At 37.0% G+C, this 12293-nt stretch overlaps 1 protein-coding gene and 1 non-coding gene across 2 annotated transcripts in view; one reads left to right on the top strand and one right to left on the bottom strand.

The window, feature by feature from the left end:
- IRAG2 (inositol 1,4,5-triphosphate receptor associated 2) overlaps positions 1-12293 on the top strand; it is a 121904-nt gene that overhangs the window by 72631 nt on the left and 36980 nt on the right. Inside the window, 5 exon segments of the mRNA XM_072798619.1 lie at positions 4519-4580; positions 5678-5758; positions 6540-6636; positions 8747-8894; positions 9661-9742. Coding sequence (XP_072654720.1) covers positions 4519-4580; positions 5678-5758; positions 6540-6636; positions 8747-8894; positions 9661-9742 — 470 coding nt within the window.
- LOC140617763 (U6 spliceosomal RNA) lies at positions 879-985 on the bottom strand. The gene has a single exon (XR_012017931.1). It is a non-coding gene; the product is annotated as a U6 spliceosomal RNA (small nuclear RNA).

The following is a 12293-nucleotide window of genomic DNA, read 5'->3' as shown; positions in this document are numbered from 1 at the left end:
GTTCTTATTGTGATTTTTACATTCCTTCTTTTATTGATGCATAATTAACATCACGAAATGTTCAGATCTTAAGTGGATTGTTTCTCCAGTTTGCCAAATGCACACCCAAACACAGAACTTTTTTTTTAACACTTTTTTTAGATGAAGACCTTAATGCTCAGAATAAGTAAATAATGAACCAAAAGTCACAGAGTTAGCAAGTTACAGAACTAGAATTCAAACCCAGCCACCGAGACAGCCTATGTTCAACATATTAATGGTATACCTGTGATTACTATCTTTTTTTAAATTTTTTTATTTAAATTTAATTTGTCAGCATATAGTATAACCCCCAGAGCTCATCTCATTCTGTGCCTTCCTTAATGCCTGTCACCCAGTTACCCAATCCTCCCACCCACCTCCCCTTCTGCATCTCAGAGTTAGGAGTCTCTCAGGGTTTGTCATCCTCTCTAATTTTACCCCACTCAGTTTCCCCCTTCCCTTATGGTCCCTTTCACTATTTCTTATATTTCACATATGAGTGAAGCCATATGCCAATTGTCTTTCTCCGATTGACTTATTTCACTCCAGTTCCATCCACGTCAATTTAAATAGTAGGTATTCATCCTTTCTGATGCCTGAGTAATATTCCACCATAGATATATACCACATCCTCTTTTTTTAAGATTTTATTTATTTATTCATGAAAGACACAGACAGAGAGAGAGGCAAAGACACAGGCAGAGGGGGAATCAGGCTCCATGCAGGGAGCCTGACATGGGACGCCAACCCGGGTCTCCAGGATCACGCCCTGGGCCAAAGGCAGGTGCTAAACCGCTGAGCCACCGGGCTGCCCCTACATCCTCCATATCTTTTTATCTGTCAAAGGACATCATGGCAAAAATATGGAATGCTTCAAGAATTTGCATGTCATCCTTGCACAGGGGTCATGCTAATCTTCTCCATATCATTCCAATTTTAGTATATGTGCTGCCGGAGCAAGCATGAAACACTCCTATAACCCCTGAAAGTTCCCTTGTGCTACTTTCCAGTCACTGCCCTTCCCCCACTTTCACCACCATGAGGATCAGCCTCTGATCTGATTTTTATCACTGATGGGTTAGTTTAGTTTCTAGAATTGAGATATAAAATATGTGCTTTTGTATGTGTCTGTCTTCTTTCCCTCAACATAATATTTATCTTAATATGTTGTGTTTATTAGTGGTATGCCTTTTTTCAGGATTGAATCCTATTTCTTTGAATGAAATTTTTCCAAAATTTGGTTATCTTTTCTCTATTATTGGACATCTAAATTGTTTGCAGTTTGGGTTGTTATGGAGCAAACTACTTGAACATCTATGTATGGGTCTTTGTGTGGACATATGTTTTTTTTTAACCTAGGATAAAGATCTACGAGCAGAGTTGTTAGGTCATAGTGTAGCTGTAACTAAGAAACTGCCAGTTTTCCATAGGGTCAGTAACATTTTACACTCCCACAAGCAGTGTGTGGGAGTTCCAGGTTTTCTACGGCATCAATGCTTGGGTTGTCAATTTTTTTCATTTTTGCCATTCTTCTGGGTATCTTGCAATTTTCGTGTGTTGTGCTGTTTGGCTATTGTATATCTTCTTTGTGAAATATCTAAGTCATTTGCTCATTTTTAAATTAGACGTTTGTCTTTCTGTTCCTGAGTTGTAGGATTTCTTTACATATTTTGGATACAAGTCCTTTGACAGACATATGTATTTGTTTTGCAAATTATTTTTTTCTGGTCTGTGGTTTTCAATGAAATTGATTTTTTTTAATATACAGTTTTATAGTACCTGAGGTAACATATATATTGTGTTATAAAAGTCCATACTCCATAAGTGTCAGCCATCATTGATAGTTAGCATTATTATATCTCTAATACTATAGTTTTCATTATCAACAGCTAATTAATTGCAGGGCCTTTGCCTGAAAAGCTCATTGTATAGTCATTTGGAAAGTTGTTTTACCTCAGCTTCCTTCAAAGGCAATGTATCCAAGATACTTGGTCTCATTCTATATCACAGATGGCAACAGCAGGGAATACAGTGGCCATTGTTTTATTTGCTTCCATGTGAAATCTAAATGTCCTAGAGACATAGCAGGTCCAACTCCAAACACATAACAAAGAATGCAAAGGTGAATGCAAACTAGGGTCATAAGGCAACAATTGCCTTATGGAACATATGGAAACAGTTGCTACACATTGCACAAAACATCTGTTGAAATAAGGTTTACGATTTAAATGTTTTGAGATGGACTATTCCTAAAATCCAAGATTGCCTGGTGGGAAAGCAGATGGGCAATTTAGACAGTCTTATACTAACTCATTATTTCTTCTGAAACACAAGCTTAATTTGGAAGTCCAAAGGCAGTGTTTTGGAGATACACGACCTTCAGAAACATAATATTCGCCACTTCTGAAAAGTTTGGTTATTGTTGCTTAAATGTAGGTCGGGAGAAGGATAATGCCTTATTTAGTAGAATTAACAGAATTTTCTGTTAATAGAATCTTTACTGGAGTTTTAAGTATTAAAAATTAAATAATGGGGATCCCTGGGTGGCACAGCGGTTTAGCGCCTGCCTTCAGCCCAGGGCGTGATCCTGGAGACCCGGGATCGAATCCCACATCGGGCTCCCGGTGCATGGAGCCTGCTTCTCCCTCTGCCTGTGTCTCTGCCTCTCTCTCTCTCTGTGTGACTATCATAAATAAATAAATAAATAAATAAATAAATAAATAAATAAATAAATAAATAAATAAAATTTAAAAAATTTTAATAAAAAAATTAAATAATGTAATTACTTAAATATGTTAGAAAAAAATTTTAAAGTATTTTCCCTCCTAGTGGACCTGGTAACACTGTGTCAAGTTTAATTGTGAAATAAGTTATTTTTAGAAAAAAAATTCTTAAAAAATAGAATTTTACAGGGGTAATTTTCAATATAACTGAAAGATTAAATAGAGTGGATATATTCTGTCTTATCTAAAATTCAATATAATAGGGATCCCTGGGTGGTGCAGTGGTTTAGCGCCTGCCTTTGGCCCTTTGGCCCAGGGCACGATCCTGGAGACCCGGAATCGAATCCCACGTCGGGCTCCCGGTGCATGGAGCCTGCTTCTCCCTCTGCCTATGTCTCTGCCTCCCTCTCTCTCTGTGTGACTATCATAAATAAATAAAAAATTAAAAAATAAATAAATAAAATTCAATATAATAGAAAATTAGATTATGTACTTTCACATATATTAGTATTATTGTGGCTCAGAGTTTTTCAGGCTATTGAGATATAAAACTGTTGTACCAGATTCGTATGTGTTTTGGACACCAGAGTATTTGCTATTAATTTTCCTTGCTGTTAGTGATTTAAAAAAAAAAAAAGTGGTAGCTATTAATATGTCTCCATCTAGCAGAGCTTCCTACCCTCCTGTAATTTTTGTTTTTAATCATCTGTGGGCTGAGAAAACAGTCCCAGCTTGTGAGAATTATGTATAAATTCAGAGCTTACTGTATGAGTGGAAATGTGAGGAATTGCCACAGGAATAAAGGGCATGAATATCAACATGTATTTTAGTTCAAAAGACTTGGGCCTATTTTCTGGTCCTTGGCTATATTTCAAAGAGTATGGATTGTTAGGTAAGTAATATGTCAGTGTTGTAACTCAAAGAGTTAAAAAGGTATTTTTCCTTCCTCATTCTGTTACTCCAGAGACGAGAATTTGAAGTTATTGGGAGGCAGATTTCAGTTAAGTAGAAAGACAGACATTTTTAATTTCATGAAAAAGTATACTGAATTGAGCATTCTCCTAAGAGTCTGATTCTAGCTCCACAAAAAACCAGTTATCATTGAAATCCTCTATCCCTGTTAAGACATAAAAATGCTACAGAAGGGACACCTGGGTGGCTCAGTGGTTAAACATCTGCCTTCAGTTCAGTGTGTGATCCCAGGGTCCTGAGATTGAGTCCTGCATCGGGCTCCCATGGGGAGCCTGCTTCTCTCTCTGCCTGTGTCTCTGTCTCTCTCTGTATCTCTCATGAAGAAATAAAATTTTAAAAAGAAAGAAAGAAATCAATCAATCCTCTGGACAATAGTGTTCTCATCATCTGAGACCTACCCATAGGATTCTGGGTTCCACTTCTAAGGCTGCCATCACAACCAGCTCAAGCAGAGGCTTCTTGGAGAGAGGATTTCTGCATTCTAGGCAGTTGTACTGAATGACCTCTAAGGTATATTTCTATGTTAAGGTGAAATAATTCTGTGACTCATGTCTAGTGGACAGTTCACATGCACCTGTCAAGGTTAATTTTAAATGCCCAGAGGTGGTCGTGGTTTGGCTGCTCTAGCCTTTTCTGCTCTTCCATTTCTGCAAGATGTGAGTTGAGAACGCCATTCTCAGAAGACATTACCTTCTCTTTTTCTCAGACCCCAAATTTAAAACTGTTAAAAGTTTATGAAAGGAATGAAGGGAAAGGGGGTTACAAATTGTCATATTAAGCTGATTATGAATTCTCTTTATAGCAACAACTGAATCACTGAGAAAGAAATTAATTAAAGGACGCCTCCATGGCTTGCTGTTTCAGGTAAAAAAAAAAAAAAAAAAAACCCTGTGATGTGTGTTTACTGTGGGGAAGAGGTCCAATTTGTATAAGGATTGGAAGCTAATTTATAATAGACAATGATTTTGACCATAAAATTAAATAACCAATTTAGAAGAAAATGCTCTGGTGGACTTTGTCTCTTTTGCGCTGAAAGCATTTAGCAAAATAAGCGGGGAGAACTCATATTTAGTCAGTGGCTCCTAATAACATCTTTCAGGGAAGAAGCATTTTAGAATTTACTGCATCTATTAGCAAAGGGCCAATGTTTTAGTCTTCGGCACCTCCTTTCTGCACTGTTAGATGGGCTGGGGTGGTTACTGTCTCTTTTACCTCCTATTTGAATTAAACTTTCAGCTTCTTTCTGTTTATCTCAATATATCCATGGTAGAGTTCAGTGTATTTCTTTCCCTTATGATGCTTGCCAAATTTCTCTTTTTTTGTTCATAAATGAGGAACATAAGGAACAGTAAGGTTGGCACTGGGGGAAGGGACCGGGGAAGGGAAGATAGAAGGGTGATGTCTGTATCTATCTGTTTCCAGGGCATAATGCAGGCACATCTGTTTAAGTAGAAAAAAAATTATTCATGTGGGAGATTAAGCTAGGCAGAGTGCCTAAAAAGCCCCCTACAATAAATTGAAGTGGGAAAACCTCCACATCTAAATATGCTTTAATCCTATTAGCAACACCAATACAATTTTATATTACAATATAACTATGATAGGTGTGTTTCTGCCTCCTGGATTAAGGTCACAATTCAATTGCTGTGAAGTTTTCACAAGCACCATCTTCACTACATGACATGTCTCCAACAAGCTTCCTTGGCCTCTGCCTAAAGATTTCAATGACAAAACCATTGCATTTCCTGTCCCTGATCTTTAAATTTCATTCCTAGAAGAAGCAAGGAGGGAAATGCAATAAAACTTTACAGTCATAAACCTTCCCTTAAAGTTGAATACTTGACCAAACTGGCCAATACGACCCTCCTCAGGTAGTATCATGTCTTCTCATAAGTGTAATGTGATTTGTATCTTTGTCATCATTCTGCCTTTGAATATGCTTTACCATTTTCTCATGACAGAGCTGTTTAGATGAGAAATCTCCTCACTCTGATCCCTTGTCCTGCACAGATGGAATTCAACAACCATTTCAAGAACAACTGGTAAGTTTTAAGCTTTTTGAAATGATTTGAGTGTCAGTTGTGAATCACTACTATGTCAAAAGAGAAAGTTATGTCCAGTGTGCGTTAGTAGTCTTAGAACTCTAAGCCAGATCATTTTTGAGAGATTATTAGATGAAGCAATGGATACGTACTTTTTTCTTTTTTTACCTTTTTTCTTTTCTAGAGAGAGAGCGTACAAATGGGGAAGGGTGGACAGAGGGAGAGAAAGAGAGAGATAATCCTAAGGAGACTTCATGCCCAATAGAGCCCAACACAGGGCTCGATTTCAAGACTGAGATCATGACCTGAGTCAAAATCAAGAGTTATATGCTTAACTGACTTGAGCTACCTAGGAGCCCCTATTTTTTCTTAGTCACACACATGCATACGATTCTGGCAGACCCTACAATATGGTAATATGTTAAATTACTTAATTGTGGTATCATGAAGAAATATTGTATAACTAACTAAGCTTCCCTCTCATATATACCTTTCTCCTCAAGGCTTTTGTTTATATGAGAATGTTGACTATTGGTAATTGATAAAATACTGTTAAATTATTGAACTGTGATTTTTATTGAGAATTATACTTTATAGGGTATAGCTTTTGACCAAAATGTTGAAAGCTTTATTACTTGGAATCGTTTATTTTCTTTTGACCTCTCTCACAGGGTTGAGACCAGTGATATTCTTTATACCTTTGGAGATGAGGAGAATAGATAATGAAATATGTTATGTTACACCCCTTTAGATATCTGATACTATTTAATTTTCTGTTCAGAAGCAGTGTAGCCATAAACAATATAGTGGTCAAGAGGCACGAATACATCAGACACTCCTGACCTTCAAACATACATGCTGGTACACACCTCTGTTAGGTAAGCATGGCTTACATCCCCTTACATCCATCCTATTGTGCATGGCTGGGGAGTAGGGTTCTTTTCGAAAGGGAAAATAATTAATAATTATTATAATAATTATAATAATTATTATATATTATATAATATATATTATATATGTGATAATTATTATTATCACAATAATTATAATTGTGATAATTAATCACAATTATATTTGTACAGGAAAAGTTGTTAAATATTTGGATGTTTATCCCTGAATGCAATCAATCAACTTACGTTTGAGCACCTACTGTGTGCAAGGCACCATATTATGTATAACAGAGAATAAATCCTAAAACAGCTCACAGTTTATCAGGGAGATTAGAATGAACTCAGAGAAGGCTCCACAGAAGAAATGAGAGTTGAACCAGACCTTGAAAGACGGGTTGTATTTGGAAAAACAAAGAGCACGGAAAACGTATTCTTATTGGGGAAGACAAAAATAAAACAGAAAAATGCAAAAATCTCAAGTGTTTGAAGAAGGATCAAAGTCAGACAAGTCATTTTGGAAGCAAGAGGAGTTTGGTTGTGATACAGTAGAATATGTTTGGAACAGGTTGTCGGTCAAATCATGGGCTATAACTCAGTGCCAGGCTAAGGGGAATGAGCTTTGTCTTAGGAAATGCTCAGGGTTGTGACATCTTTCATCACAACCTAGATGTGGTTGAAAGCAAAAGTGAATGGCTGGTTCTGAAACAACAAAAGAAATGGAATGATTATCAAAATAAAGTTAAGGGGCAGCCCAGGTGGCTCAGCGGTTTAGGTTTAGGTTCAGGGTGTGATCCTGGACACCCGGGATGGAGTCCCATGTCGGGCTCCCTGCATGGGGCCTGCTTCTCCCTCTGCCTGTGTCTCTGCCTCTTTCTCTCTCTCTGTTTCTCATGAATAAATAAAATCTTTTTAAAAAAAGTATCCTTATAAAATAAATATATAAGTTAAGAAGAAATAAATAACAAGTATACTGATCTATGGATCATTTCAACTGGAGAAGGGCAAACTATTATCACGACTAATGGAATGGCCATTTTGTATCAAGCAATAGTTGGGTGCTTTATAGCAATGATTTTACTCACACCACACTAGTGATAACACAACCACAACGCTGACAGTGTCTGTGGGTGCCTGCTATATGCCAGGCAGAGTTCTCTGCTCTTAACATCACTATTACCTCATTTAATCCTCACTACATCCCTGCCAGGTAGGTGCTAATGTAATCTCCATTTTAAAACAACAAAACAGAGGAACACTGAGTAATTTGCCTAATGTCCTGTGTCACCTCAAATGTAAGTGAGCTGAGGCTCTGAGTGGTTTACTTATTTGTTATCCAAAATTACACAACTAGTATGTGGCAGAACCAGGATTTGAACTAGAAATTTCTGATTGATGCCAAAGCCTGTTTTTTCTATTAAACTCTGCTGCTTCCTAGACTCAAGATGGTTTCCTCCAAAAAACATTGTCTGTTACCCTATTTCCCTTGTCTTTTCTCAGGTCCCCATCACAATGTCTAACCATTTTCTCTTCAGGAGTTGGAAAAGCTGTTTCTGGCAAGTGCCAGGCAGTGAATACTTCAAGCGCTGTAGAGTCTATGGTTTCTGCAGCAACTACTCAGTTTTGCTGTTGTATCACACAAACAGCCATGGGCAGTATTGAATGAAGGGGTGTGTCTGTGTTACAGTAAAACCTTATTGACAAAAACAGGCAGCTGGCTGAATTTTACCCTCTGACTGCAGATTGTTGACCCTTCTAGTTGCTTAGTGGGCAAAGATTTTCTGACCCCTTTCCACTGTGCTTAAAAAAAAAAAAAAAAGCATTTTCACTTCATATAACTAGGCATCAAGGAGGGGAAGGGTTAATAGAATTGAACTGACCTCTGCTTTTTCAGCAGTGATCCAATCTCTGAAGAGGAAAAGAATTTATATATTATAAATTATATATATATATAATTTATAAGTTTATAAATATATGTTTATAAATATATATATTTGTAAATATAAATAATATTTATATATCTATAGTATTTATGTAAATGTATCTATAAATATAGTTTAAACCAGAAATAAATTTGGTTTTATTCTCTTCTGTTCTGCAGATGCCTTGCATCTAGAGAGTCTCACAGCAATTCCACGGCTGGAATTGACACTTTTCTCAGGTGTAGCCAAACAAATCCAGGTTTCATGTGAAAGCCCCAACTATGGAGAAATAGAGGATGGTGCTTTGGATGTGACTAGAAGACACAAGTAAGTTAAAAGAGCAAAATGTATTTATCCTATTCTTCATGGGTGGCCTATTCCTATTGCCTGAACTTTTAATCACTTAGACTTTAGTATCCTGAGGCCGTAACATGTTTATTAACGGAATTTTTGTGATAGAACTCCTCTGACTTTCTGAAAATTGAAAATTTTAAAACAAGGGTACCTCTATAGTTTTTTGAAGTGACTTTTCTTGTTCTCTGAATTCCCTAATGTCCATTCTAAGATGTAAAAGACAGATTAGGCTGCCTGAAATGTTTCCCAGGTTTTAGGAATATACTCTGTATATGCTAAGTTAACTCATTCAGAGAGGCTTTGATCATATTCTATTCCTTCTTCCTCAAGGTTAATGAGCCTCTGCAAATCCATGTCCCCACACCTACCCTCTCCCGAAGCTCAAAGCTTGTCCATACTCACCTTTCTGAGTCCACAGACTGACCTTCCTTAGGAAAAGTTTCAAAGTGTCAGTGGAGTTCGTGAACCCTATCCACCTCGGTGAAATTTCCTTCCTGTATCTAGGGTGAGGAAGCAAGGCTTTGAATTGCAAATTCTTTATTTTCATTTTTGGCTAGATTCTCTCTGGTTTCTGTCCTGTCTCTGCTGAAGGTTGGAGCTCTCTTTCCTTATGCCTTACTAAAACCATGAACTTAATTAGAAATTTGGTTAAGCTGAGGCAGGGAAGGGAAATATTTGGTATCTGCTGGAATTCTCAGTCTTTCCACCTGTAGTAAGGAACTTTGTTTTCTATTGCCAGGTGCCCAGGCCCTAAAGTTGGCCCCCAACCAGGAACGGATCCTTTAGGTTGCATCAGGATGAATGATGACCTAAGGATGGAAGTGAGCATTTGACTATATTTTAACTTTATTTTTAGTACTGCTTTAACTATGTCTTCTTCTATGGGTATATATATTTTTAGAAGTATTATGGGCACTCTTATAGAAAGTAATGAATCTTATACCATAAGACATACATAAATGCATGAAAATGTTAACCATTGATGGCATGAAATTAAAATTCAGTCACTTGGGGGCTTTCAACCCCTTCTGTAGTGTAAGCCCAAGGATATAATGCCGAAAGGAGACTTCGGTGAAGTACACTGAACATTTTGCTTAAGAGGCAGGCTGACTTGGGACTTAAAATTCACTAATGACCCCAAGAAGTCTCAGGTATCATTGTCTGTCTAAGAATTGAAATCAAGCCTAGATATCCTTTGATGTGCTGGTACTTTGTAAAAACGCACAAAGTAGAACAATGCCCAGAGAATATTCATTGCTGCAGTTGCGTGCTAGTGGTACTTCTCTCCCCAAAAAACCAAAGCAAAACAACTAAATAACATATCATGTAGGCAAATTCTCCAGGTTCTGGAGGTGTGTATGGAGTGCCTCCCTCAGTCTACAGCTTGAGCTCCATAATTTTCTCAAATGGTACAGACAGTTCTGTTTCAGGATATAACAATCCATCATTCTTCCTTTTTCTTTTAGTGCTTAATTGATATGTAACTTACATATTGAACAGTTTATTCAGTTGTATGATTTTAAATAAATTCACAAAATTTCACAACCATCACCAAAATCAATTTTAGAATATTTCGACAATCCTAAAAAGAAACCTCATGCCCATTGACAGTCTATCCCTATTCTCCCTACCCCCAAACCCTCCCCGAGGTAATCACTAATCCACTTCCTGTCTCTATACATTTGCCTCACCTGGATATCTCATATAAATGGAATAACAATATGTAACCTCTTGTGACTGGCTTCTTTCACTTAGTGCAATGTCCTCAAGGTTCACCCAAGTTGTAGCATGTTATCAGTATTTCATTCCTTTTTATGACTGAATAATATTCCAGTGTATGGATATATCACATTTTGTGTATCCACTCATCGGCTGATGCACTTGGGTTATTTCCATATTTTGGCTTTGTAAATAATGCTACTATGAATGTTAGTGTATAAGTTTTTGTGTACACATATGGGTATTCTTTTGGATACATACCTAGGAGTGAATTGCTACATCATATGGTAATTCTAACATTTTGAAGACCTGCAAAACAAGTTTCCAAAGCGGCTATCCCATTTTCCATTCCCATGAGTATCGTATGAGGCTTCCAATTTCTCTACATCCTTGTTAACATTTGTCTGGTTTTTTTTTTTTTTTGTATTATAGCCATCTTAGCAGGTATGAAGTAGTTTTGATGGTTTGGGTTTGTATTTCCCTAATGACAAATGATGTTGAACATCTTTTTGTGCACTTCTTGGCCATTTATACATCTTTTTTGGAGCTATATCTACCCAGATCTTTAATCATTTTAAAATGGGGTTCTTTTTACTACTGAGCTATATGAATTACTCTCATTATTCCTTTAAAGTGTATCTGACATTTTTCTGTTCCTTAATACCCATCCTATTGAGTAGCTAAGAAAAGGAAAGAAAAAGGAAATGAATCTATTTTGCTATTACTTAGCAGTTCTTGTAAAGTTTAATAAAGGAAGTTGGACTTGGAAGCTTACAGGATGTTTGGTTACTAGTAATTTCCCTTTTATCTGACACTGATTTCACCAACAAGGGGGAAGATACACATATCAGTTGTGTACCAGGTACTTTGTGGGAAAGCACTTCCATATGCCATGTTATTAATTTTCTCCACAACTTTGAGTGGTAGGTATTCTCTGCTTTTACAGATGAGACAACTGAAGTTCAAAGAGGTTGAATAACTTGTCTAAAATCACTCAGTTGGTAATTAGCAAACCTGGGATTCAAATTCAGATTTGTCTAATTTCAAAGGATAAGCCTTTCTCACAGCCCCTCATAGAACACTGAATTTAGACCTTTCGATCATAATTACTCATAATTACCTTGAAGGTAGTTTTTTGGCTAAGAAATGTGCCATCTAAAAGGATCTCCTAATCCACCATCATTAGGATATGTGACAGTTTTTTGTCTATTGTCTTGACACCATTAAGAAACAGGAGCTAATAGACCATAATAGAAACTCCTATCAAATGTCCCTGGGCAAATGTACACACACGTTCCCTGAAGGTTTTCATACTGTCTTCTGTGCCATTTCTTCTAGAGTCTCCAGAAACTAGTCTGTCAGCTGCACTTGGTAGCTGTTATCACCACTTCTCACCATTCTCTTTTCAGGTTTCTGTTCCACTGAAGAATCTCTGCAGCCTGTTCACTTCATGATTCACTCTCTCATGCCTGTTTCTTGAATAGACCTTCACTTCCTACCTCTCAAACTCCCCAAACTCATATCTTAAACAAATAGAAAATTCTCCTTAGAAAACAATTATCTAAGCATTCTCATTAATAAGTGCAGGGAATTGGAATGAAATATGAGATAAAAATTATAAAAAACATAATCTGTGTTTACCCCAGTGACCCA

Source organism: Canis lupus, chromosome 25 (assembly GCF_048164855.1).
Source record: "Canis lupus baileyi chromosome 25, mCanLup2.hap1, whole genome shotgun sequence".
NCBI lineage: Eukaryota > Metazoa > Chordata > Mammalia > Carnivora > Canidae > Canis > Canis lupus.
This window is presented reverse-complemented; position numbering and strand designations above follow the sequence as displayed.